Source organism: Meriones unguiculatus, chromosome 16 (genome assembly GCF_030254825.1).
Source record: "Meriones unguiculatus strain TT.TT164.6M chromosome 16, Bangor_MerUng_6.1, whole genome shotgun sequence".
Lineage (NCBI taxonomy): Eukaryota > Metazoa > Chordata > Mammalia > Rodentia > Muridae > Meriones > Meriones unguiculatus.
Genome location: NC_083363.1, coordinates 23855002 through 23880316, shown reverse-complemented (window position 1 = coordinate 23880316; position 25315 = coordinate 23855002). Strand labels below are relative to the sequence as shown.

General features: G+C 52.7%; 1 protein-coding gene across 1 annotated transcript; it reads right to left on the bottom strand.

Annotated features, from left to right (window-relative positions):
* Positions 1-2257: 2257 nt before the first annotated feature.
* On the bottom strand, positions 2258-22341 carry LOC132648258 (collagen alpha-1(XIII) chain-like). The gene is made up of 3 exons (XM_060368946.1): positions 21560-22341; positions 5820-5889; positions 2258-2565 (listed from the first exon to the last, which is right to left on the bottom strand). The coding sequence occupies exons 1-3, from the start codon at positions 21845-21847 to the stop codon at positions 2258-2260; spliced, it is 666 nt and encodes a 221-aa protein (XP_060224929.1). The 5' UTR covers positions 21848-22341.
* Positions 22342-25315: the final 2974 nt, after the last annotated feature.

Genomic DNA, 25315 nt, shown 5'->3' with positions numbered 1-25315 from the left:
TGAGAACAGAAGCAGAAGGGGAACCGGTGGGGCAGTGTGGGGTCTAGCAGCTCCAGCACAGGGAGCAGTGGAGGTTGGCAGAGATCAGGCTGGAGAGAGAAAGGCGTGGCATTGGGTTTTGAGTACAGGGGAGTCACAGATGGTACTGCAGCAGGGGAGTACAGTGCAGAAGGCAAGGGTGAGGAGCCACTGAAGTGGCTGTCGCTGTGGGACCGACATGGCTGTTAAGGGCATTCAGGAAAGGGAGGAGTGAGACTGACATTGTTGGCGAAGGCACAGCCTTCAGGCTGTAGCAGAAGCAGAATGAGTTTGAACGTCAATGATATCAGCAGGCATGTAACAGTGATCCTGGCTAACTGAGCATGGGGAAGTGCTTCAAGGACTAGATTACTCAGAAGCAACCTGGCAGTTATTTGCAGGTTCAGTGGTAATTTAGAGCTCCGGAAGACATCATTTCTCTATTTGATGATCATCCTGCAATAACCATCCATTCTACAATCCTCTTTAGTGATGGCACCAAGGGACCCTCTGGTCCCTAGTCTCCCATTTTCTTGGCTAGCAAACATTGAAATAAGGGCCCCTTATTTCAAACAAAGAGAGGGACCCTGGATGTGGGTTTTCTCTGCTGCCACTCAGAGGTGGTGACAGGAACCTCGTTGAGACCAAAGCCCTGGCCACAGGCTCTACCCTTTTGGCTGTTGGGGGTGAAAATCAGGAGCCAGGAAAAACAGGGCAGGGCTGGCCAAAGAAAAGGTTTAGGGTGTGTGGCAGCAGCTGTCACCACCCATGGAAAGTAGCCAAGGCTGGAGGGGCTGTTCTGAGCCAGGCATAAAGAAGGGGTTAGGAGAAAACAAAGTCCTAGTCCTTGGCTCACAAGTTTGGGTGCTGGAATGGGCTACTTCTGCCTTGGAGGCATCATCCGCAACACAACTACTTACTGTTCTGAAATAACACTGGACTGGACCACATCCTTCCTCCCCAAACCTTTCCTGATGCTACATTTATGCTCTGTGGGAAGTGCAGCCTGGGTGCAAGATGCCGCTGCTCACCACTCCTGCACCCACAGCAGACATTATTAAGCAATTACCAATCTGGTGCAAGACAGCTCAGCACTGGCCTCTAGGCAATCATTACCAATTGCTCTGGTTTGGATGTGAAACATCCCCTGTCAAACGATGATGTTTGGGGAAGTTGTGGAACCTTTAGGAAGTGGGCCTACCTAAAGGAAGTGATTTAGCAGGGAGTGAGGCTTGGAGACTACAGCCTACTTTTATACTTCTGACCCAAGCTCTGTTTTCTGGCCAATGCCATGTGAACAAACAGCCACTCACATTCCTGCTGCTACCAAACCTAAGAGCTGCCCACAATGATGGACTGTGTCATCCCGAACTGTGAGCCAAAATAAGCCTCTCTACTATTAAGCTGCTTTTGTCAGGTATTCAATCAAAGGAGAGGAAAGTAAATAACAAGCTGTCAATCATCCGCAACATAAACACATAGGAACTGAGCCTGGCTCTTTGCAGTTTTCTACCCTAATCCTTATTCATTCATCTGTCTTCACTTCCTTAAACTGCTGGTCAACTCCAGATGAACCCGTCTCCTCATTCCTCAAAGCTTTCGTTCTGAGTGTTCCCTAGAAGGACCTTAGATCTGACTATTGCTAGATCTCCAAGGTTGTTTCTCCTGCCTTCCATGGAAATAAAGACTTACTGTCTTTTTGAGATGGGGCTGGCCTTGAACTTGCCATATAGCTGAGGCCTACCTTGAACTCCTGATATTACCGGTGCTGAGATTACAGGCATGTCCCATGATTTTTAAAAGGTTCTATCTGTATGTGAGCCACCTAGCACACGTCTGCCTGGCTTTCCCTGGGCCATCCTGTAACTAAAGTCTTGCCAGAGGTAGGCGAACAGGACTGAAATGGAGGAACCTGACTCAACTTCTGACCATCTGCTCCCTGCTCACCCCGCTCCTTTCCTGCTGGTGAAAGCCTACACAGCTGCCAGGCTTCAGAGAAGACACCAAAGGACACAGTGGAGCCACCTCCCTGCCCTGCACCATGCTCCTGTGACACACTCAGTAAAGGATACTTTCCCTCTGAAGCCCCTTACTTAGACTCTGGTCATAGTGGCAGATAAGCCTGTACCCTTATGGTGTATACCCTCTAGCTTGCTTCCTTGTTCTGTATGGCTGACCTCCAATGCCACCTCTTAGTGCTCCAGACTTCTTGGGGCCTCTTGGTCCTTCGTAGTAGCCCTCACAGAGTGTCTGAACCACATCCACTGGCTTGGCCAAACTTCTCCTCTCCCCTTCCATCCATCTTCCAGCCATGTGCCTGCAGTGGGACTGACATGCCGGTGGATGGACTACATCTCCCTGCATTCCCACTGCAGCTGCCCAAACTCTCCAGACTAATGTTGGATGTCCCAGCCTCCCAGTCCGAGGCAGAAGGGATGGGTCCCACAGCAGCACTCTGGGCGCCAGCCCCACCCAGCTCCAGCACGACGACATGCCTGAAGGAGCTGTTTCCTTGCCAGCTGGAGCCTATATTGTCCTGCTTCTCATCTGTCGGTAAGAACAGGGACAGAGAATGGGTGAATTTCCCTGATCTTTGTATTGGCCTCAAGTGGTCTAGGAAATCCCACAGTACGTATATCTTTTCTCAGGACCCACCCCCTGCCCTTGCGCTTTGCGAATGGCCCACACCCATTTCTCAACTTCTGGTTGTTATGACCTTCCTCCCTGAGGCTTGACCTCTGGCATCCTGCCCCAAGGCGGTGAGCCCATCACTGCCCTGGCAAACAGTATATGTGGCAGGATGCTAGGAGAGAGCTATTTTGGGGAGGGAGGATCTCAGGAGGATGCTGTCGAGGTCAAGGGAAGGAGGCAGGTTTTCTGCTCTCGATTGTCCTGAGCTTTCTGGATGCTGCCCAGGGACCCAGGGCTGCCACAGGGAAGAGCACACCCACCACAGGACTCCAGCTTTGGCCTCTCTTGACCACAGAAGCCAAAGGGGGCAGGAGTGGGTTTGCAAGACCTGAGCCATCAGCCACCGTAGGCAGAAAGTGTTTATTTGCTGTGACCAACAGAGGCAATTTCAGGACAGGCAAGACTAAAAAGGTACATGCAGGGAAACAGATGAAGTGTATTTATGATGGGTGGAGATTAGGAGGAAAGCTCTAACCATTGATTTATCAACATTCATTGAGCAATTACCATATACAAGGGTATACAGTATAATAATTTGTGTTTGTATATTTTACAATAGCATCAGGAGCCACGAAGAGATTTGTAAACTCTGACCCCAAGACAATGACCTAAAATGAAGGGTTCAGGTACAGGTGGGGGTTGGGGAGGGCTTCCCTGATCCATTTGAGGCCTTGCATGCATCAGGAATGCTCGATTTCCCCTCACCTCTTCTGACCATGAGTTTTTGTTTTGTTTTTCACAGCAGGGTCTCATCTTGTGAGTCCCGGGCTAGCCTCTGACTCACTGTGAAGCAGAAGATGGCCTTGATGATCCTCCTGCCTCCACCTCCTGAGTGCTGGAATTATACGAACGAGCCACCACACTTGGCACATATGTGCTGGGGGCAGAACCCAGGGCTTCACGCACGCTGCACCCCGCCAGTGGAGCCACATTCCCAGCCGTTCTTTATCATCTTGAGGGAGGATCCCCACCACTATGAGGCACCTACTGCTTGCACACAGTAGGTGTCACCTGGGGACAGTGACAAGAGTGGCTGTTAGGTAGAGCAGTTGAGAGTCTTGTTAAGGGAATTCTTTTGCCGTGGGGTGCAATGCCTCTGCTTTCTCTCGTCAGCAGTGGCCGGTGACTACCAGCCAACACTGTCCCCAATGCCAGGATATGATAGTTGAGACAAGAGACAACTGAGGAAATTTAATAATAATAATAATAATAATAATAATAATAATAATGCTTAATATCAGGCAAGGCACTAACAAGTCGGGTAACAAGCCCAGTGGCCTTTATCCTTGTTTCAAACAAAGCAACTGAGGCACATAGTTCAGAAACTCTGAAGGGCTACACAGCAGCTAAATGTCAGAGATAGATTTCAAACCTGTCTTCCATGGTACCACTCTTGTCTAAGACAACAGGCAAAATCACACAGAACTTGGGAAGCCCCAGGAACCTGCCCAGACCCTGTCACCTCATCATCACCTACATTTCAGCTCCTTAATTTTGGCATCTCACAGATCTAGCACAAAGCTTTCTTGGACTCCAGGGCCCAATCTCCCAAGCTCAGAGAGAGAAGCTGGCCTCCTGGGGTTCTGGACACCCCTTTAATTAATGCAGGCAAGCAGCTTGTGATTGACCAGTGACCCTTATCACACCCTCACTTCTGGATAGTGCACCATCCCATTCACATCTGGCTACCACGAACCTCCACTGCTTGTATGCTTAGCATGCTGGCTAGTCATTACTGTCAGGTACAGTGGGTTTAGACTCAGCATGGAAACACATATCTGGGTGTGTCTGGGAGGGCATTTCCAGAGAGGCTCAGCTAGACCCACCCTGGGCACCATCCCCACAGGCTAGGATTCCAGAATGAATAGAAAAAGAAAAAAAAAGCCGAGAACCTACTTCGCTCCCTCCCCTCCCCCAATCTTCTGGGATATGGCCGAATAGCCTCTTGCTGCCCTAAATGGGCTGATCCTGTGGTCAGGCCTTGACCATCATGATGGGCACTTTCTCCAACTGTGAGCCAAAACAAGCCCTTCTTCCCCTAAGGTGCTTCCTGCCAGTTATTTGGTCACAGCAAGGGAAAAGACAATTAATACATTTGACATCTGTCAGTCATGCTTCCCTGGTTCAGGGACCCTGTGGAGGGTTTGAGTTTCTGAAGCCAGGGAGCTCACGTGGAGCCTTTCCAGGGCCATCTGCCCTTCACAGGAAGGTAAGCTTCAGTGTGCACTAGGAGATCCTGAGCAAGACAAAGCCTCTAGCAGTTATTTAAGCATGTCTCTCTGTCTCCCTAACATTTTTCTCTCTGTTCCTTCAAAGACTTACAGTCCAGTCCAGCTACTCAAGCAAACAGTGCCGCCTCCTCTTCTATCATTAGCTTAATGAAGACGGCCGGAATCCCGGAGGGGTCCTCACACACACTCACACACCAATGGCGTTACCTGGTAACAGTGCACTAGAACCCAACACCAAACCTGATGCCTGCTCTGAGCAGTTGCTCCCCACACAGCTTTGAATACACAAAGAGACGGTTGAGGAGGAGACGGCGTGAGCCAAGGCCCCGTGGCATCCTGGGTCGTGGAAGCTCAGAAAACAGCAAAGGCAGAATTTGACTCCAGTTTATACATTCAGCACCGTGGGGCCACCCACTCATTCAGGTGACACACATTCTTGTGCACTTACTATGCTGTCAGAAACCGGAGGTACAACAGAGGCGTGGTGAGAAGAGTCCCCACATTTACTGGGCTGATTTTCCCTCAGACTCTGCAAAGCTCGTAATGAATTTCAAAACGCCACCACGTCCACCAAATGCTACACTTTCAGTTAATCTACTTCAGAGAGTACTGGTTGTGCAGAGGAATTAATGAATGTATGTGTTTAGGTTAATGAATGATGGGTGTATGAATGGATGGAGGGGGGGCAGGGAGAGAGGAATGGAAGAAGGGAAGGATGGAGAGAAGGATGAAAGACAGGTAGACTCATCCACAGGAAGATGGAAAGTAACTAAATGAGAAGTGGGAGCCAGCGGGACAGGAACACAAGAAGGACTTCTGGGATGTGGTGGCTGACCAAGAGAGACCAGTCTGACCTTAACCACTCGCAGGGCTCCTTACCTGGTGGGCAGTTGCATCCTGGAGACATCTTCGGGGCCTCCCGGCGCCTGCGTGAGTAGAACTTCCATCTCTGCACAAAAAAAGACACGAAAAATCACCAGGAGCTCATAAAGCCTTGGGAAGTCAGTGTGGGGCACGGAGGGGAGTGTAGGTGGGAGGAGGGACCAGCCAGGGGGTAGGGGCGAGGAGGAAGGGACTGTTCTGGGATCGAAGCCCTCTGCCTGGCTCATGGCTCTCCACTGGCCACATGCTGGCCTGATGGCCTTTGAAGAACTCTCAAACACTGTTCATGTGGGTGACAAGAAACACGATCACGCTCATCGTGGTCATCATGGCATCTGATATCTTCAGCACGCCCTGCCCAGCGTCCTATGAACTAGTGCTTACCATGGTGACTTAGTGGCACATGTTTCTTAGCTCTGTGCTGCTGTTCTCCTTCTCCAGTTAGGTGCAAAGTTCATCCCCACAAGGCCAGCACAGGAAGGTGGACAGGGGTGGGTGATAGGGGTCTGGGGTCCCTGAGTAGGCGCTATCACCCCTCTCCACCAAACCTCTTGGTGGAGAAATCACAGAGCTTCGGGAGACCCAAAAGAGGTGGGATACTTCAACTTCCAAGGAGTTGTGTGTACATGACAGCAATCACTTTTGTGCAAAGTGGCCACACATGGTAGAGTCTTTATGGGCCAGTGTCTGTGGGCCCTCTCTGTAGAGGGCAGTGTGCTGTATGCCTTATGCCTTACATAGGACTTTTAGGTTTTGGTTTTGTTTTGTTTTTGTTTTTTTCCTTTGAAGACAGGGTTTCTCTGTGTAACAATCATGGCTGTCCTGGAATTCCATTTGTAGACCAGGCTGGCCCTGAACTACAGAGATCTGCCTTCCATGAGACTCAAGTGAGCCTTGTGTCTTAGTTAGGGTTTCCAGTGCTGGAAAAAGACCCCATGACCAAGGCAACTCTTACGGAGTTCACCATTTAATTGGGGCTGGCTTATAGTTTCAGAAGTTTAGTCTATTACTGTAGACATGGTAGGAAGCATGGCAACATAAAGTCCAACATATTGCTGGAGATGGAGCCAAGAGTTCTACATCTTGATCCAAAAGCAGCAGAAGGAGACTGTGTTGCACTGAATGTAGCGTGAGCGTGCACGCGCACGCATACACACACAGGCATATATGTGACACCCTAAAGCTGCTTCCTCCAACAAGGCCACCTACTCCAAGAAGGCCATACCTCCTAACAGTGTCACTCCCTCTGGGTCAAGCACTAAAACACATGAGTCTATGGGGCCATTCCTCTTCAGACCACCACACCTCGCTAGGTGGTCAGCCTGGGTAGCTCCGGGGTTGACTGAGTCTCTACTTCTCCAGCTCTGTCACTCACAGCACACACTGTGTGTTTCATAGGCTTTAGGTCAGTTCCATACCACAGCTGTCCTTAATGGTCATCCTCTGGTCCTGGCATCTCCACAGGTTGCACCATGACCAGCAGCCTGTGTTTTCTGACCCTGCCACAAGGCAGCAAGCCTCAACTTTTCCCCATGACCCCATCAATCTTAGGGTCTCCACTTCAGCTGAAGCTGTACCTTCTTCACCAGTGGCCTCATCTGGCCTCTGGTGGTGCTAAGCCTTAGCTGCGGCCCATGACCCTGTCAGTCCAGTAACATGTTGCCAAGACCAGTAACATGTGAGTGACTCTAACACATTTACCGACTTTGGCCTGCCACATGAGCTACAGCCTTGGCTCCTCTGGATAATCCCCAAAGATTCACCTCCATGATGCTGGGCTCTTAATTCCTGCTACTTTCTTAGCTCTAGCTGAAGAGCTTTGACTGTCCCAGCAAAATAAAGGGTTCACTTGAGTGGCACTGGCCTCTTGTTAATCACAGCTCACCAGACACCAGAGATGCTCAATTCCAAATATCACATAAAAGCCATGACAGGATCTTTGAAGAACGTCCTTCTGAAGCTTCATAAGCTGGCCTCCACTGTCTGCACCGCCTTCATCATCCTCTTCCGAGACCCCACAGATCAGCCTGGTAAGCTCAAGTATTCAACAACTTTTCCAGCCCAGTTTCAAACTCCTTCCACAGCCTTCCCCCAACAGCATAACCCCCCTCTCCTACTGATCATTAGTTGAGAAAATGCCGTACAGGTAGATCTCATGAGGCATTTTCTCAAAGATGCTCCTTCCTCTCTGATGTCTCTAGCTTCTGTCAAAACCGACAGTATACCTGGCTACCTTCACCCCTCCCCACCTGGGGGAAGCTTTCCTTTCGGTTGCTGATCACCCCTCTGGGATACTGAGTCTGGTGGTCAATCCTCATCCTCCTTGACTTGTGGCAGTATTTACACACTTCTCCTCCCCCTCCTCTGTGCAAACAGTTCTGCACTTGGCTCCCAGGAAGCCATGCTTTCTACATCCCACTTCTTCTACCCTGGCTGTTCCCTCTCTTTCTCCTTTGCTGGGTCCATCTTACCTACTCACCACCTAAATGTTTCAGGACACAGGGCCATGGTCCAGGGCCTGACCTCTGTCCTCTATACACTGGCTCTCCAAGACATTGCCTAGTCTAAGGTCTTCAGTGTTGTCTATGGGTGTCTTGGTGTTGTATTGCTGTGAAGAGACACGATGGTCAAGGCAACTCTTCTAAAAGAAAGCATCTCACTGGGGCTTCTTACAGTTTCAGAGGCTTAGGCTGTTATGATCATGCAGGGAGTGTGGTGGCAAGCAAACATGGTGCTGGAGAAGTAGCTGAGAGTTACATCCTGATCCTCAATCAGAGAGACTGAGAGAGCGAGAGCCAGAAAGTGAGAGCAAGAGAGCGGGAAAGCAGGAAAGAGAGAGAGAGAGAGAGAGAGAGAGAGCGCGCGCCTGAGCCTGGCATGGACTTTTGAAACTCCAAAGTCCACCTTCAGTGACACACTTCCTCCAACCAGGCCACACTTCCTAATCCTTCTAATCCATTCAAACAGTTCTACTCCCTGGAGACTAAGCATTCAAATATATGAGCCTATAGGGTCTATTCTCACTTAAACCACTATAAAGATTAAGGACAGCCCCATATCCCCACCTCTAGCCTAGACCTTCCTCTGGGGCATATGACCAGCTGCTTTTCTGACAAGTTACTCTTTGCCACCTTTGAGCAGGTCTCCTTAGACTGAGCTCCCAGCCTGCTGCCTTATCCCTCCCATACAAGTCTCGTCAGAGCCAGCTCAGTTTCTCCCACTCTTCAACACGGCACCGATGACTCCCTTCCCACCACACCCAGCCAGCGAACACCTCCATCCTCCGCCTCGTGGACACAGGGCATCAGCCTTTTTCCCCAACCCCAGCACTGCCACCTGCTCTAGACACAACTCAAGCCCAATGACCTTCAAAATCTACTGCCCACACCCACATCCAACCTGGACCCAGCAGCCCCATTCTCAGCAGCTGCCCTAGTCTCCGTCTCTCCAGGCTCCCTCCTACCCCAGGACCTTTGCACTACTGCTTACTCTCTTTCTAGGATGCTCTTTTTCAAGCTGTCCACTTGGCATTCTCCTGATGAGACCCTCCTTGCTTCCTGTCCCCAGCCCTACATACTTCTTGTCCCCTTTCCTCCTTTATTTTCTTCTTTACAGTTTTCTCTCTCATTTATTGTCTCCCCTTTGCCAACAGAAGGCACATTCCACAGGAAGATGAACCATACATTCCGTGCTCTTTGTCACCCTGTGCCCAGTGCCTACAACAGAGTCTGACTCACAGCAGGCATTTAGTAAACCCCGGCTGTTTACAAATCAGATGTCACAGTAAGCTTGACTCAACCCCTGCTGCAGCAGGGGGCTAGAGGCCATGGGCTCTGACTCACTCAGTCAGGTGCTATGTGTGGGCCAACCCCACTCAGATGGGAATCAGTGACCCAGGTCACCAAGACACATTCTCCAAGTGGCCGGCATTGGTTGCTTAACCCATTAGCTCTGGCCCCTTAAGTATCAGAATTGGAGGCCCTCGTGAGAGACCCCAGAGGCAGGCTGGAGGTGGGTGGGACCCTTTCTGCAGTTCTGGTGGGGGGATGGACCCCAGCCCCTTTACACAGAGAGGCCCTTTTGCTCTCTTGGCTGGTAGCCAGAGCCTCCTGGAATGCCCTGTGCAGCCAGGGTTGAAACACCACCAGCCTGATGGGTCGCAGCTATTAAAATGCCGGTGTCAGTATCAAAGGGAAGATGCCAGGCAGCCACTCGCTTCCCCAGAGAACACAGTTCCAGCCCAGCTTAGGCTTAGGGGCCAGTCACTCCCCATGTCCTCGCTCTGGACTCTTAAAGGGACCAGGTGCCTGCCCAACCCTGGCGTCTGTTACACAGGGATCCTGATGGCAGTAGAGAGCAGTGAGGCCAATGGCCCAATGTGACTGTCACTCCAGGGTCTGCCCAGGTGCCGAGGCAGAGTGACAGTGCAGCAAAACAGCAAGCGTCATGGATAATTGACAGTAGTTGAGAGTCATTCCATGGGGTTGGGCTGGAGCCAGGGGGGCCTAAAGTGTTTGCCTGGGATATGAATGAGGCTGTGGCTGAAATCCCCTGCACCAGAAAGAAAAATTAAAATGCCAGGTCTAGTGGGGCGTGTTCATATTCCCAGCACACAGGAGGATCACTGCAACTTGGAGGCTAACCTAGGCTACGCAGAGAGACTGTCCCAGACAAGATGCCACCAAAGTGGGTGAGCAGAGTGCTAACATGTACACTGTTACATGTTACATATACACATAGCAATACAGAGCCCTGGGTTCAATTTCCAGTAGGCAATAAACTGAGCATGGTGATCCATGCGTCTAACCCAGACACTTAGAAGGCAGAGGCGGTAGGTAGGACCAGAAGTCCAGGGTCATTCTCCACTACACACCACATCTGAAGCTACCTGAGTTACACGAAACCCTGTCTTAAAAACATTTGAGGGCAGGCTTGGACGCATGCTTTTAATCCCAGCAGGCAGGAGGCAGAGCAGGCTGTTCTCTTTGATTTCTCTCTGGTCAAAAATAAAGCTCCCAGTCACCCCTCAAAAAGAATTATTGAATTAATTTATTGATGTTTCCTTATTTATGTTTCTTGAGACAGGGTTTCTCTCTGTATCCCTGGCTGTCCTGGAGCTTGTTCTGCAGACCAGGCTGGCCTCAACCTCATAGAGATCCACCTGCCTCTGCCTCTCAAGTGCTGGGTTTAAAGACATTCACTGCCACCACCCGGATTTTTTTTTTAATGACCCCTAACATACACTCCTCACTATGCATAGTGATAAGGATTTTAGGGGGAAATGCCACAAAGTAATTAATTTTTATAAATGACCACATGGCTCCTACCTGCCCTTGGGACTCTCTGGATCTGGCACAGACTCCAGTGAGTCACCTCTTCTCTGTGCAGCTCTGCAGTATGGAAAGGAGCTTGAGCTGAGGGGGTGGGGCCAGGTGTGTGGGTTCCATCCCAACTGCCCCGTTAAGGTTTCTAAGCAACAGACAAAACATCTGGGCTTCAATACCCTCAGCCATAAAGTGGGCATGGATTAGTTATCTGCTGCACCAACCGGACAACTGAACCGCTAGAGGATGGGACAGCAAGAAGAGACTCTGGCCTTGAGGAAGTCTAGTGACTGCTCGGCTGCTGTGGTGTGGGCCAGCTCTGTCCTGAGTGGATGTGGCTTTCCTCCTGCCACAGAGGGGCTGGTGTCCCCGTGCTACCCACGGGTACCAACGGGGTCAGTACTAATTGTCCTGTGCTTGCTGTGCCCTTTCCCTCCTGGGGCTCTCCAGTTAACTCTGGGGGTCAGAAGAGAAAATGGCTGTGGACATTGCCCAGCAAGACAATCTCTCTCTCTGGCCTGCCCCGTGACTGTGGGCTGGGCCTGGGTAGTACCCACAGTGGAGAGCAGAGGCTCAAACCAGCAGCCCAACGCTAGCTGTGTGGTGCAAACCCAGAATGGGGGCAGGGATGGGAGAATATTGGGGGGGAGCGAGGGGGAGTAGTGGGGCACAGAAGAGGGCTGCGGGGGGGGGGGGGAAGGCACAGAAGAGTGCCAGGAAAGGGACAGGCTTGTGAGTGTCTGCAGGCCCTGGGGCTGCAGCAAATCTGCTAGTTGGGTGAAATCAAAGCAGAGGAAACTCAGACACCCACACACCCACCCACACCCACTCAACCCCAAATAGACTCTCCCAGACTGCTCCAGGGCTGGGGGCCACAAGGAGCCCAAGGAGCTGTCTTTCTCCCTCCAGTGTTTGTGTGAGAGCTTGGCGCCTGATCACAGACTCCAGGGCAGGAGGCTGGGGCAGAAGGGTCTCTGGGCACCTGTGCAGCCTTTCCTTAAGCCCAGGGAAGGGAGCTGCCTGTACCTGTGTGTGGCCACTCCAGACTTCATATGGGGAAGCCCTTCTTTCCAGCTAACCCCGGGTCTGCCTGTTGCCTCTGGGGAGTCAAGGAGTTAGCTAGGTCCTGCACTGGCTGTGGGTGGGGGTAGCTTGGCAAGGGATACAAGCACCTCAGGAACCCAGGGAAATGAAGCCAGGCCACTGAGGGCGCTGGTCCAGGGACAAGAGTCCCAGATAAGAAGAGCTAAGGCTGCTTTTCACTCACACACACACACACACACACACACACACACACACGAAAGGACTAGAGAACAGCTATGCGCTTTGCAGACTGCTCGGAATCAATGGGACCCAGAAGCTGGCCCAGGGGAACGCACACAAAACAATCCACAACCCCATTGTGAATGCGGATGTAGCAGAGGAGTGAGTGGCCAAGAGCTAGTCACACACTGCTCTGGCCCATCACAGGGAGGTGACAGCTGAGGCAGACAGCCGGGCGAGGGGCAAGTGCTGAGGATGACTGGAAGCCAGCACAGTGGCACTCTTCTCGGAAACCAGGCAAACTTCCTGTCTAGTCGCCCGTCCTGCATGTGTCACAACCCATCTCACAGGCAGGGGTCTGAGGCACAGAGGGTTAAGCGAGACTAGAACCCAGGAAGCCTGGCTTGGAGCCCACACCCCCTTCATACCATATCTGTGATAGATGGAGGTAAAAATATCTGTTAGCTGAATACCAGGAGCATCTCAAAACACATTAACTCCATGTGTGTGACTGTGTGTGTGTATGTATGTACGTATAAATATGTATGTTTGTACACGTGAGCGTGTATGTGTATTTATATGTATGTATGCATGTTCGTATGTATAGGTGTTTATGTGTGTGACTATGTGTATGTATATGTATGTGTTTGTATATATGTGTATATGCACGTATGTGGAGTGTGTGTGTGTTGGCAGAAGTGCACGTGGGTAAGTATAAAAGACCAGATGTTGACATGAGTGGTGTGGTCCTCACTTGCTTTCTGACTTATTTTTTTATGCAATCTCTTCCTGTACCAGGCTCACTGACTTGGCTAGGATGGCTAGCCAGAGGGCTCCAGGAATCTTCCTATTTCCACTCACCCAGGGCTAGTGTCATAGACATGTGCCATCACGTCTGGCTTTAAAAAAACAAAACAAACAGGCAGAAAGCAAGGACGCTAAGGATCCATGCTTTCTTGGCAAAGCACTCCATAGACTGAGCCATCCCCCTGGCTCCTAATTTTTTAAGTCTAGAAAGAGCCCTCATAGTGGGGCTCTTTGATATTTTTATGATTATCACCCCCCTCGTATGCAGGTGCAGCTCAAGGCACAGAGAGGTGTATCAACTTGCTTGAGCTCGCACAGCCCACGTGGACTTGAACCCAACCATCTGGACGCAGAGTCTGAGCAGCACAGGTCAACACAGCTCCGGAAGCCAGGGCAGGCGAGCCGCCTCTGGGCAGAGAGCAACAGGACTGAAGTTTCCACCGTGACACGGCATGACCGCATGGTCACTTTGTGTGGAATAAGCAGCTGAGCTGTGAAGAGAGCGAGGCTGGATAGTGATGGGGAAGAAAACAGGTCTGTGGGAGGCTGGAGCTCACAGATGAGCCCTGTAAGGGTGGGCAGAGCCCTCCCCCTTCGATTTAACTTTAGGTGCTTTTCATTCGTGCTGGAAGTCAGTGGTGGCAGTGGGAGAAGGATCTGGCGCTCTGGCAAGATGAGGAACACATGAAGGGTGAGATCTGACCTGGAATAGTCACGTCATAATAACATTGATGGTGAGCTCCCCACCACAGGGGAGTGTAAGCGCGTGTTCTGAGAGCTTGTTCCTTTCCCTGTGAGGCCTGGGGGTGTGGTGGGCTGGAGGCAGCAGGACCACTCTTGGGTCTCCCCAGTAGCTTCTCCTTCTGCCAGGCCTAGGGATCTTATCACGGGTCCAGAGGGCAGGGGAAGGGAGGCCCCGGGAGCGCCTGTTCACTATGTTCTCTTCAGCATTCTCCTGGCCTTTCGACAAGCGCAGTAATCAAAGCCCGACTCTCTGCAGACGGCCTGGGAGAACACCAGAGCGCAGCGGATAGCTGGGATTGAACTCTCATTGCTGTCAGGGGCCCAGGACAGATGCCGGGGCAGCTTACACACCAGGTAAAAATGAGGCTCCCCGGGGAGGCTGACAGGCAGGGAGAGTCTGAGAAAGAGAGGGAAGGAGGGAGAAGACAAGGGAGGAAAAGGAAGAGGCCAGTGAGCCTGGGGTTGGGTCAGGAAAGGAATGGGCTAAAGAGGTCCATCCGGAGTGGACTCCAGCCATGTGGGGTTTCCCAGAACCCCACAATAGCCTCCAGAGGAGAGACAGGAGTCCAGTGTTCCCAAGGAGGCTGCCCTGCTTCTCCCAGGCAGTTCCACCCCTTTTGTGCCCAGCTGCAGGGCTAGGGGGGCCTGGCTGTCAGCAGCCACCTCCTGAGTGTCCCTAGCTTGGCTCAGTCCTCCTCAGCCCTGGACCTCAGTTTCCTCTGAGGAAGCCTGTTTAGTCCCCTCACTGGCTGCTCAGGGCACATGCACAGAGATAGGTGGGGGAGGGGGGAAAGAAGGAGGGGGGCTGGGACAGAGAGAATGAGCCAAGACTGTGGCTCTGTCCATCGGGTGAGCCCAGACCTGTGATGAGGTATTTCCTGGTGTAAAGAGCAAGAACCTACCCTCACAGTGAACAGCACTGCTGAGGTCAGGACAGGATGGGGACTCTTCTTAGGGCCTGCCTCACCAAGGCTAGATGAAAGAAGCAGCACCCTTGGAGCCAATCTTACTATAGCCAGTAACACAAGCCCGGCACCAAGCCAATTCAGTAAAGCATCCTGCTGTAGTGGCCAAACCCAACTGAACACCTCCCTAGTCCTGGCCTTCATGCAGGCAAGCACATGCTAGAGGCCACACTGACTAGCTATGAGACCTTAGGCAAGTCACTTAACCTCTCTGGGCTTCAACTTTGCTCTTCTGTCAAAAAGGCATGGAGGACACAGAAAGCACCGAGGATTGTTGCAGAGTGTCGGTGCCTCGGCAGATGCCAAGCCCTGAACAGTGTGTGCCGGCTCCACAGCAAATCCTCAGTAAACATGGCTATGAGTAAGTGATGAGGATGCCTGCATGCCTGCCTTGTCACCCTTGATGAGGGAGGGGGCGTGGCTGTGGCTACAGTAACCATGCCCGGATGATCTCACCTGATTGCAGAGAACACTGCCAATTAGTAGTTTTCTAATCAGGACCCCAAGTTTCACCCAACTAGTGGCAGAGGTCCCTGTGACACCAAATGCTGTGGCTTGCCTGTCACATTATTTTGCACACACAGACACCCCATCCCAGCCCTGCAAAATGTTTCCAAGCATTCTGGGAAGGAGACGATAGAACACTCCCCCTGGGGTGGGGGCCAGAGGGGCAGATGCCCAGCTGCTTCACCCAGGCAGAATAGATCACACGGAGTCACCCTCACCCTCCAGCCGGGGCCAGGCATGGGGCCAGAACACTGCACCCTCAGCTGGCTGTTCTGAAGCCCCTCTCTCTGGGACACTGTGGGAGCAAATGCTGAGCCACAGCTGGGGCTGGAAGTAGGCAAGGCTCAGTTGGCTGGGACACCTTCCCTAGCCTCTGGCAAGATCCCAATGGGATGCAGGGGGGAGAGAGCTCAGTTGCTAAAGTGCTAAGCAAGCATGAGGACCTGGGTTGGATTCCTAGAACCCGTGTTAAAGTAAAACACAGGGGCTGTGCATGGGGGGGGGGTGTGTGCTTGTGATCCCAGCCCTGGTGAGGCAGAGGCAAGAAGATCCATGGGCATCACTGGCCAGTCAGCCTAGCCTGCTTGGCAAGCCCTAACCCCCCGCCACACACAACCTTCAGAGTGTTATCTTGTCTCCATACGTGTATATACACATGTGATCTTAAATCAGTTGGCTGGTAAAATCTGTCCACCACTTGCAAAGTCCCAGGCCATGCTCAACAACAAGCCTGGATACTAATGAGTCTCTGCCCCTGTTACCAGGGCAGAGGAGGCTGCTGAGCCTGGCCCAGGTGGCTGGGGCTAAGTCACAGATGGCCAGTAGGCTTTGCCTGGTGTGTTGGCTCCAGTGGGCTGGGAGTACAGCCTGGAGCCCTGGGTGGAGAAGGACTAAGAGGTCTAAGCAGGCTCAGGGATGTTCACTGAGCGATTAGTAATGTCTGCCACCACTGGGCAGGGAAGCCAGAACTGTGTGCTGGGTCTGCATTTCCTTTCTCTGAGCAAAATGTCATTTCAGGCATATCCAGGAAGTGCCACAGGCAAGTCAGAGCAGGGAGAGGGTTCTCATGGCTCCAGAGATCTCTCCAGAGGACACTGAGAAGAATCTAGAAGGATTTGGGTAAGGGGAAAAGACATCTTTCTGGGAGTGATCAAACTGTGAAACTGGTTTCCGGCAGATAGAACTTTGTTTTGACACTTTCGCTTCCCGCCACCTTCCGGCAAGGCGTGGCTCACCCAGGGAGCCTTCATCCGTGTTTGGAGCTAGCCGACAAGCACAGACACTGTGACAACGCTCCTTGACTTGATCCATCCTGAGAAAACTTGGTGTTTAAAACAAAACAAAACTTCAAGTCTCTCCACTTGGAACATCAACTCTTGCTAGTTCTTCGAAGCTTCCCGGAGCACTCATTGCTGCAAGACTCAGGGCCCTGCTCAGCTTGCCAGGAAAGCCACGCCTGCTAAAGACCGTGGAATGGGAGCTCGCACACATTGTGTCGTGGAGTGACTACCAATAAACTAGCAGCTAACTAGAGAGCAAAAGGGATGCCATAGAGGAGACACTCCCCATACATCTCTCCCTGGCCCTCGGATGCTAGTGCGAGGAAACTCTTTTGGACCTGTCTTCCCGGTGCACCACAAGGGCCCGGAACTTCACTCCCGGCACAAAAGGGGGCAGCAAAGTGGGATAGACTCAGTGGGATGCTGGGCTTGGCTGGAGCATGCCTGAGGCCTGTTTGCTTCCTGAGGCTCAGGCAGCTGCGTACCCGGGACACCACTGCACATGTAGCCCACCCTGTCTTGTCACGCAGCCTGCTCCCTTCAGAGCCCACCTCTGTCCACAGCCCAGTGTTTTCATCTCTTTGCCACCGCTTTGATCTCTTCTCTCAATAGCCCAATAAAAGGTCCCTGTGCACCTACCCTATAGATGTGAGCCATTCTCATAAGCCAGTCCTTTCAGGGGCGTGGGGGGCTGCCTGCACTTCGTCAAACATCTTGGCCCGGAAGTTTCTACTATTTCCTTTCCCAAGGATTCCCCAAGGTGGAAGAAATGAGTCACAGAAAGTGGGAGGGAGGTTCAGCGACCCTGGTTTCCTTATCTATAAAGTGGCATAGGGAGGATCGTGCCAGTTGCTTCAGAGTGGGGAGGATGCCCTCCTGGTGCACCCTATGAGCCACTCCAAGGGTCAAGGACATCAAAGGTACTGGGAACAGTACTGTCACTGGAGTGAGAGTCTGTGGCCTCCCTCAGAGTCCCTAGGCCTGGGGCTGCAAGACACCTCCGTAACCCCCAGTCCTGGGCCTCCAAAATGAATCTGGCTGTTTTCAATCTCAATCCTGCCCCTCCCTCTCTTTCTCTCCTCCTCTCCCCCATCTCCTGCCCAGTTCTAGCCTAGGTGTCATTTGATTTTCTCCATTTGGGACATTCCAACCTCTTTATTCACAGCAAGGAAATCAACTGTCAGGCAGCTGGAGTGCTCATTAAGGGTCCCAGACCATAGAGAGGCACTGGCAGGGAGTCAAACCTCACTCCCAATCCCCAGGTCTTCTCCCACTGATAACCCATCCGCCAGGGTCTGGGCCTCTCCAATCTGCCCTTGCTCACTTCTTCCCAAGTGTCCTTTCTTACTAGGTCCTTCTTCTTGGCCTCCCTCCCAGGTCGCTCTTTCTCAGATCTACAAACTCAGCCTGGTGTGTGTGGCTGGGGTGTGGTGGCGCACACCTTTAATCCCAGGCAGAGGCAGGTGGATCTCTTGTGAATTCCAGGTTACACAGAGAAACCCAGTCTCAAAAACAAAACAAAACAAAACCGTCTATCTCTGTCCTTGGCATACTTCTCTTAGTGTCTCCCTGGATTTCAGAGACCCAGCAAACCGGCACACAGGCCCCTTCTGAAGTCAAGGAGGGGCTCGGGCTCTTCTGCCCCAGGACCGGAGCCTTCCCTCTGCCTCATCACCTCCTGCTGGTCGGGCCATTCCTTCATGCATTTTGTTGTCTGCCACCTCCTGAGGGCCTCACAGCAATCCCAGGAGAGAGCGGGAGCCTGGATTTAGCAGAGAAGAAACCTAACTGCAGGGGGTGGTGTGCCTCACTCTAGTCACACAGCAGCGGAATTTAATCTTAGTCCCTAAACCCTCTCGCTCCTTGTCTCACTTCATGGCCATTTCACAAAAATGTTTTGAAACAGTTGAGCACTATCTCTCTCATATCCTGGTCTAGCCTCACCTATTCCTTATTTATTAACTGAAGAATTCTTTATCACGTGTGTGTGTGTGTGTGTGTGTGTGTGCTTAAGTGTGTATGCACAAGCACTCCTGTGGAAGCTGGAAGTCTGAGGGTTCCGGGGATTAAACTCAGGTCATCAGGGTTCCTCAGCAAGCTCTTTTACCCACTGAGCCATCTTGTCAGCACTCGCCTCTCTCTCTCTTGTTCTTTGCCTATACTTGGGAGAACACCCCTGTGGAAAGAGAAACAAAGGGTGGGTCCTCCTCCAGTTGCCTATTGTAGTGACTGACCTTATCAACTTGAATGAATCAAGGACAGTCTAGAGGATGGAGACGTACCCTTGGGTGTGTCTGGGAGGTCAACTCCAGAGAGGATTAAGTCAGGGCAGAGAAGACTGGGCAAAGCGGCAGTGCCTGGAGGTCCTCAGGGACCTGGAGACACACAGAGAGGGTTCTTCTGCCCCCTCCCGCCACAGGGACTGAAACCTCCCAAACCGAGAGCCAACACAAGCCCTTCCTCCCTTGCGTTGTTTCAGGCAGGCCATTTTGGCTGACACAGCCTCCTCAGTGCCTCCCCATAGAGACTGTCACTGTATCTAATGCCTGCTTGAGGGACTCCAGCTCAATTTTTATTTCATTCCAAGTCACATATGCTAGTGATTACTGTATGAGACCATGCGGCCTTTGAATGTCCCTCCAGCAGCTCCCAAACTACAGGCTCCATATTTGCCGGGTTCCATGACAGGACAGCTCCCTGATTACTGTCTCCAAGGGTCATCACCCCTGAGGCCAACATGTCCTCTCCGCCCTGTCCCCAACATCACTCCAGGCCACGGTCCCCAAACAGCCTCCTGTTGGCCCTAATTCCCATTTGAGAGACGTAAACTTCTCCTATTCAATCCTTTGGCAACTAGCTCCCCATTTCCCCTTTACCCATCTGGCAATCTCTCAGGCCCTTTGTGACTGGGGTTGTTCATCGCATCCAACCTCACCTTCAACCAAGCCACTCTCCCCAGTCCCCAGGGTTTAGGTCATTCCTTATTGCAGCTCAGCCCCAATCTCCGGCTCCTCCAGTCAGAAGCTGTTCCCTGGAGTGGTCATGTCTTAACACAAAGCCTGATGCTTGGCCCCTTGTGCCAGGTGAACTCCTGTTCACGTTTCATCTTGTCCTAAAAGTCACCTCCTCAGGAAGCCCACCCTGGTTGCCTGCACCATCACATTATGTTGTTTGCAAGACAACTCCTAACCACTTTCCCTCCATTGCTGTTGTGTTCCCCACACGTGCTGCCTACTCACTCTCTTTCCATGCCCCACTCACGTTCAGGAAGACTGTGGTGTTCCCAGGCAGCTGTTCCCGTCCCTCTGCAGCTAGCTCTCAGCGAACAGTGGCAAGAGGAATGGGTAGAGGGTCAGGAGGCTTAGCTCAATACTGCCTGTCACCACGTGGTCCTGAGCAGCCCACAGCCTTTCTCAAGATCTCAGTTTCCCCCTCTGTAATATGTGGGTCATTCAGATCATCTTTGGGAGTGCTTCTTGGTTCTAGGCGCTGGGGTCTAGAACTCAGTGTAAACATAAGCTGGGCATGCAACATGAAGGGCAACGTGGAGGCGTGGGGATGTGATGCTGGGAGGGCTTAGAAAGGCCCATGAGAGGCTGTTTGCCACCCGCTTCACAACCCAGCCAGTGGCCCCCATACTCAGCCAACCAGCCAGAGCCCAGAGCCTGCCTCCAGGCCCAAGGAACTGTGGGTGACCTGACTGAGCCTTCTTAGTTCTGGCCAGTTATGACTGTAGTAGGAGCAGTGGAGCACCACTCACACAGCAGGGACTTGTCCGGGGCCACCCTTTATGCTGTGGACTGTGACTTCCGCCATGGGGCCGCCTAGGGGGTGGCACCCCAGAGAAACCTAATTGCAAGAGACACAACCTAAGAGCCTGACTAATACTTGCCATCATTCTGTGTGCTCCGAGAGGTTACCGTAGTTTTTCCCAGGTTGCACAGCATCCAAATAAATCCTAAGGTGGGTACAAAACCCGGGGCTGCTGCCTTCAACACCCTGTTGGTTACTATCTCACTTCCTTCCCATTGTGCTGCTCAGACTCTCTTAGGCACCAGCCCTCTCCACCTTGAAGCACAGCTTCCCCTCCGTATCACCCACACCCGGCTCCACTACAGTCTATTTCCTACCTCGCCCGGGAGAATGCCACTTCCGTGCACACTCTCAGGATTGCCCCAGTGAAGAGACCCGTTAGTAACTCCCAGGGATGAAGCGCATTTGGGGACAAGGAGAGAGGGCTGCATCCACTTCCCAGCTGCAGGGGGAGGGGAGAATTAGGACCATTCCAGAGGCCACAGCCGGAAGGGTCATAGGACCCCAAGGAGGACAGAGCCACACAACTCCACTTGGGCCCTAGGGGCCAGGAACAGCAACCAGGGGCTAGCTAAGAGTAAGCCGCTTTAGACACTGTCCCTTTAGGTCCTTAAATGGCTTACTCCCTTGCCCTGCTTCCAAATGTGATCATAAAAACCAGGCAGCACCCACCCTCTTGGTGTGGAGAGGACCGCAACAGCCCGGCAAGCCTCCCGCAGCCCACTTCCCCCTCCAGCCCAGGCTGCCTCCGCGCACCTTTCGCGCGCCCTGACTTCCTCCACCTGACCACCGCGTGCGCAGGGCGCCCCCAGCGCAAGACCCTAGGGTCGCCCGGAGCTGGGAGGTCCCGCGCCTGCCGGCCTGGTGCCCTGGATCGTGGCAGCTTAACGGCCGTCCCCGCCCGCAGTCCCACTGCAGGCCACCTGAGCGCCCGTGCAAGTGCGTGCCCGCCCGCACCGGCTCGTGGAGTCCCGGGACTGCGCGAGGGGCCGCCTCCGGGAGGGAGATAAAAGCCAGCAACAAAGGGCACAAACCTCGTCCAGCAGTTGGTTGACTCTTCCCAAAATAGCTTTCTCCATCTGCTGCTCCCCGCGCTCCGCTTCCAGGCGCAGCACCCGGGCCTGCAACTCGGCGGTCCGAAAGTGGGCAAGCAGGCTGAGAGCCAGCGAGCACAGCGCCAACGCCAGCAGTCCGCAGCACCCGGGGCTCGGCAGCCTCGCGCACTGCTCCGCCAGCGCAACAGTCTCCGGCCCGGGCGCGCCCAGCTCCCCAGGGCCGCGGGTACCGGAGGCTGCCGCTTTACGGGCGCGCTCCGCCACCATCCCCTCGCGTCTTGAGAGCCAATAAATAAATAAATAGAATAAATAAAAACGAGATCCAAGAGGCGTGGTCCAAGCTGCTAGACAGGGGGAAAGGAGACCAGCGTGGCTGGAGAACGTCCCTTTCCTTTGCTCTCCAAAGAGGACAGAAAATGAGCAGTCGGAGTCAGGGACAGCCAAGAGCCACCAGCAGGCGCGAACGGGGTACGCCAAAGTAGGAAAAAAAGTTATTTCGAAGAATGTTCCAAGTTGGGGATCTGGCCCGCTCCCTCTTCAGAGTCCTCGGGTTGGTGCGACGCTCGGGGTCCTTCTGGGTTTTTTGCGTCTCCCAGTGAGAGCGGCTGTCAGTCCCCGGGCGAAGGGGCGCGCATGCAGGGCCCCATGGGCAAAGGTGGGTCGAGGCCGCAGTGAGCCGCGCTGGGGCCGATTCCGGCGCCTCTGTAACTTGACACAGCCGGCGCGGCCGCGCGGATCGGATGAGCGCCGAGCGCTACTTCCCAAACTAATCTCCCGCGCCCCTCCCTCGCCCTCCTCCCTCGCCCTCCTCCCGCTCCTCCTCCGCCTCCTGCGGGGCCGCGGCTGGGGTTTGTTTATTTATGCAAAGTCGCCTGGGGTGGGGGGCGTGGTGTGCGGGGCCCGCCGACCCCGTTAGCCCCCCATCCCGTGCTCCCGGTGTCCTTTGAAGTGACACTTGGGGTTATTTATAAGCGGGGAGGGGGTGTGGAATGGAGGTGGGGGCTGCGCTCCTCTTCTTTTCCATAGATTCACACTCAAGACCTCAAAGTCCTAGGGACCCGGCATCACAGCAACCCGTTTTCCCAGAACATCCGGGACCCCCAGTCACCCAAGGCACAGCACCACAGCACCCTGCTTTCCCGGTGCCTCGGAGATCCTCGCGGCAGCCCGTTGAGTCACTGTCAGAGTGGCAGCATGGTCCTGTATGTCCTGAGCTGGGAGGTTCGCCGTGACTGCTTCAGACAATCTCGCCCTCACCCACTTCAACCCAGGGCCCACTCTTCGCAGGTGTCTTTGGTGGAACCGTCCCACCAGCCACAGATTCATTCTGGAGTGGAAAGACCAGTGTTCCGGTGCAGCAGCGCTGGCGCCCTTTTCTCTTTCAGGACCAGACCTAAAGGACTACGGAACAGACATTCCTCAGGGGTCAACGCCCACCGCCCAGGTTTATTCTAGGATGCCTGACGGGCATGAGGCCTCCCTTTCTTCCCGATGTTGATCTGAGACCCATAGCAGACCAGATGACCCAGGAGTCCAAGCCATCAAAGGCCAGCAATACCCACACACTCACACTCATCTCTCCTGCAACCCCCTCAGAGCTAATCCCATCCAGCCTAGCGGCTTCATGGGCTGTAGAAGAGCTAGGCATTCTGCATTTGGTATTTCCTCTTTTCTCACCTCCCTCCCCCCTATGAGGGATTTCTGTCACTAGAGTCCTCTTTCCTTGTGCCTCTAGAAATTCCTGCAAATGAGGTGGTGGGGCTGAGCTTTCTGGAGCATCAGGCCAGGGTCCAGCGTCTGGCCTTTGAACTGTGAAATGGAAGTGGAGGTGACAGGGCTGTGGAAGTGGATGCCCTTTCCCAGGAACAGGACAAACTTAACAAACATTAGTGAGAGCTTGTAATACAGTACCTACATAGAGTTAAGCTGCCACAGAAAGCTAGAGGGCTAGAAAGCAATGGCGGGCACAGAGCTGATGGCCAGGAACTCCCAGTGTCAGCGTTTCCTTAATGTGTCTCATCAGCAAGCAGGCCTCTGGGTCTCCAGCCTTGTCAAGGGATGTCTCCTCCAAGTACGAAAGCCTGAGAACACAGTGGCACTAAAGACCGCTAGGTGGCACTGAAGAGTTTGGAATGTTCACTGCAGAAAACTGAGCAACTTCAGGCTTCTGGAAGCCTTGCCGAGGGCTGGCTGTCTGAAAGGCGCTTGAACTGGGTTATTCATATCACTGAGCCAACGCAGCAAAACTGAAAACGTTTATGGCTGCAGCATTTTTTTGAGATTGGCATTTCAGGCTCAGGGTGTCATGGTAGCCTGAGCGGCAATGGGAAAAAAAAAGTCCAACCCCCAAAAGTCTCTGACAGACCCCATGCAGTCAGAAAAACCAACTTTTCAGTGAGTATAAATAAGACAGGTGTAGTGGCATGTGCCTGTAATTCCACCACTTGGAAGACAGAGCAGGAGGATGGCAAGTACAAGGTCATTCGTGGCTACATGGTGAGTTTGAGGGTAGCATGGGTTATATGAGATCCTGTTTCAAAGAAAAACCAAATAATTAAATAAAATGGGTTTATAATAAAAGATCTAGCTTTTCAGGAGGTCTCAATGAGGCAATGAATTCAAAGCAAAGAGTAGGTCTCTCAAAGAGTGGTGTCTCATAGGAACTCATGGCTGCTGGTGCTGCCTGACATAAAACCCGCCCCCTTCCCAGTCTATGGAATGGGAACAAATTGGACCCAGGAGGACAAGGTGATAACAGATAATCTCCACCTCTCCACAGCTGGAGGGCACTTTGCAACAAGCAAGCCTTTGCCGAGCTGAGGGACCCCTCTCCCCTCTTCTTCTGCACTGTCTCAGTTTCTTCTTCTGGCAATGCTTTGTTTTTTGTTTCTGTTTTTTCATGTTAGGCATCTCCTTCTCTGATCAGTGTTGCAGTAAAATTGGGTTTAGTTTGAAGAGCTAGGATCTAGGACTCAGGGATGAAAAGAGGCTAAGCCATGTCCACACACAGTTAACACGTAAGGCAGGGAAGTGTGCAGCCACGAATAGAAAGAGGCTGAAGAAGGACCTTTACGGTTGTCCAAGCAATACAGCAAGGAAGTAGTGGCCCAGACAAAGGAATTTCCGGTTTGTAGTAAGAAGGGGCCTTCAATGCTAACCAAATAACTTGACTTTGATCTGCAGCTTTGTTGTGTAACAATTTCCTCCCAGATTGAAACATCCCAACCTTCAGGGAAGCTCTTTAAGCAGGAAGGTAAACAACTCAACCAAGCAGGAGGAAGTCCCTGAAACTGACCAGATTCATTTGACCCTGTTGTATGTATGCTAATCAAAGTCCCCCTTCCCCACCCCATCTCTGTCCCCCCATCCCCCTATACCTTCACCCCCACTCCCATCCTTTCCCCTATCTTTCCCTCCCTTCCACTCCCCCCCGACCCTAGTAAGCAATAAAAGCTGAATTCAGAAGGAAGCTGAACTGGGAAGAAGACTCTCAGAAGAAAAAAGCTGTCAAGAACGAAGAACTGACTGCCTGGAAGAGGTTTAGACCAGAGTCACTTGGAAAGGCACTTCCCAACTTGGGGAGCTGCCTGCAGGCTATGCAGTGCTCTCCAGACTCCCAGCTTCGTGAGCTGTCACCCATGCTGTGGTGAGCTTTGGTGACACAGCTGTCTTTGAGTCATTTCTGCTCCTGTAAATCTCACCTGTTTTTTCTGTAAGTAACCCCAATAAAATGCA

What these genes read in the sequence shown, in the direction of transcription:
- LOC132648258 (XM_060368946.1), bottom strand. Translation starts at nt 21,847, where the DNA reads ATGGTGGCGGAGCGCGCCCGTAAAGCGGCAGCCTCCGGTACCCGCGGC. An exon ending in TCAACCAACTGCTGGACGAG is followed by an intron (nt 5,890 to 21,559) that starts GTTTGTGCCCTT and finishes TTTTTTGTGCAG; the next exon opens with AGATGGAAGTTCTACTCACG. An exon ending in AGGATGCAACTGCCCACCAG is followed by an intron (nt 2,566 to 5,819) that starts GTAAGGAGCCCT and finishes TCTTACCGACAG; the next exon opens with ATGAGAAGCAGGACAATATA.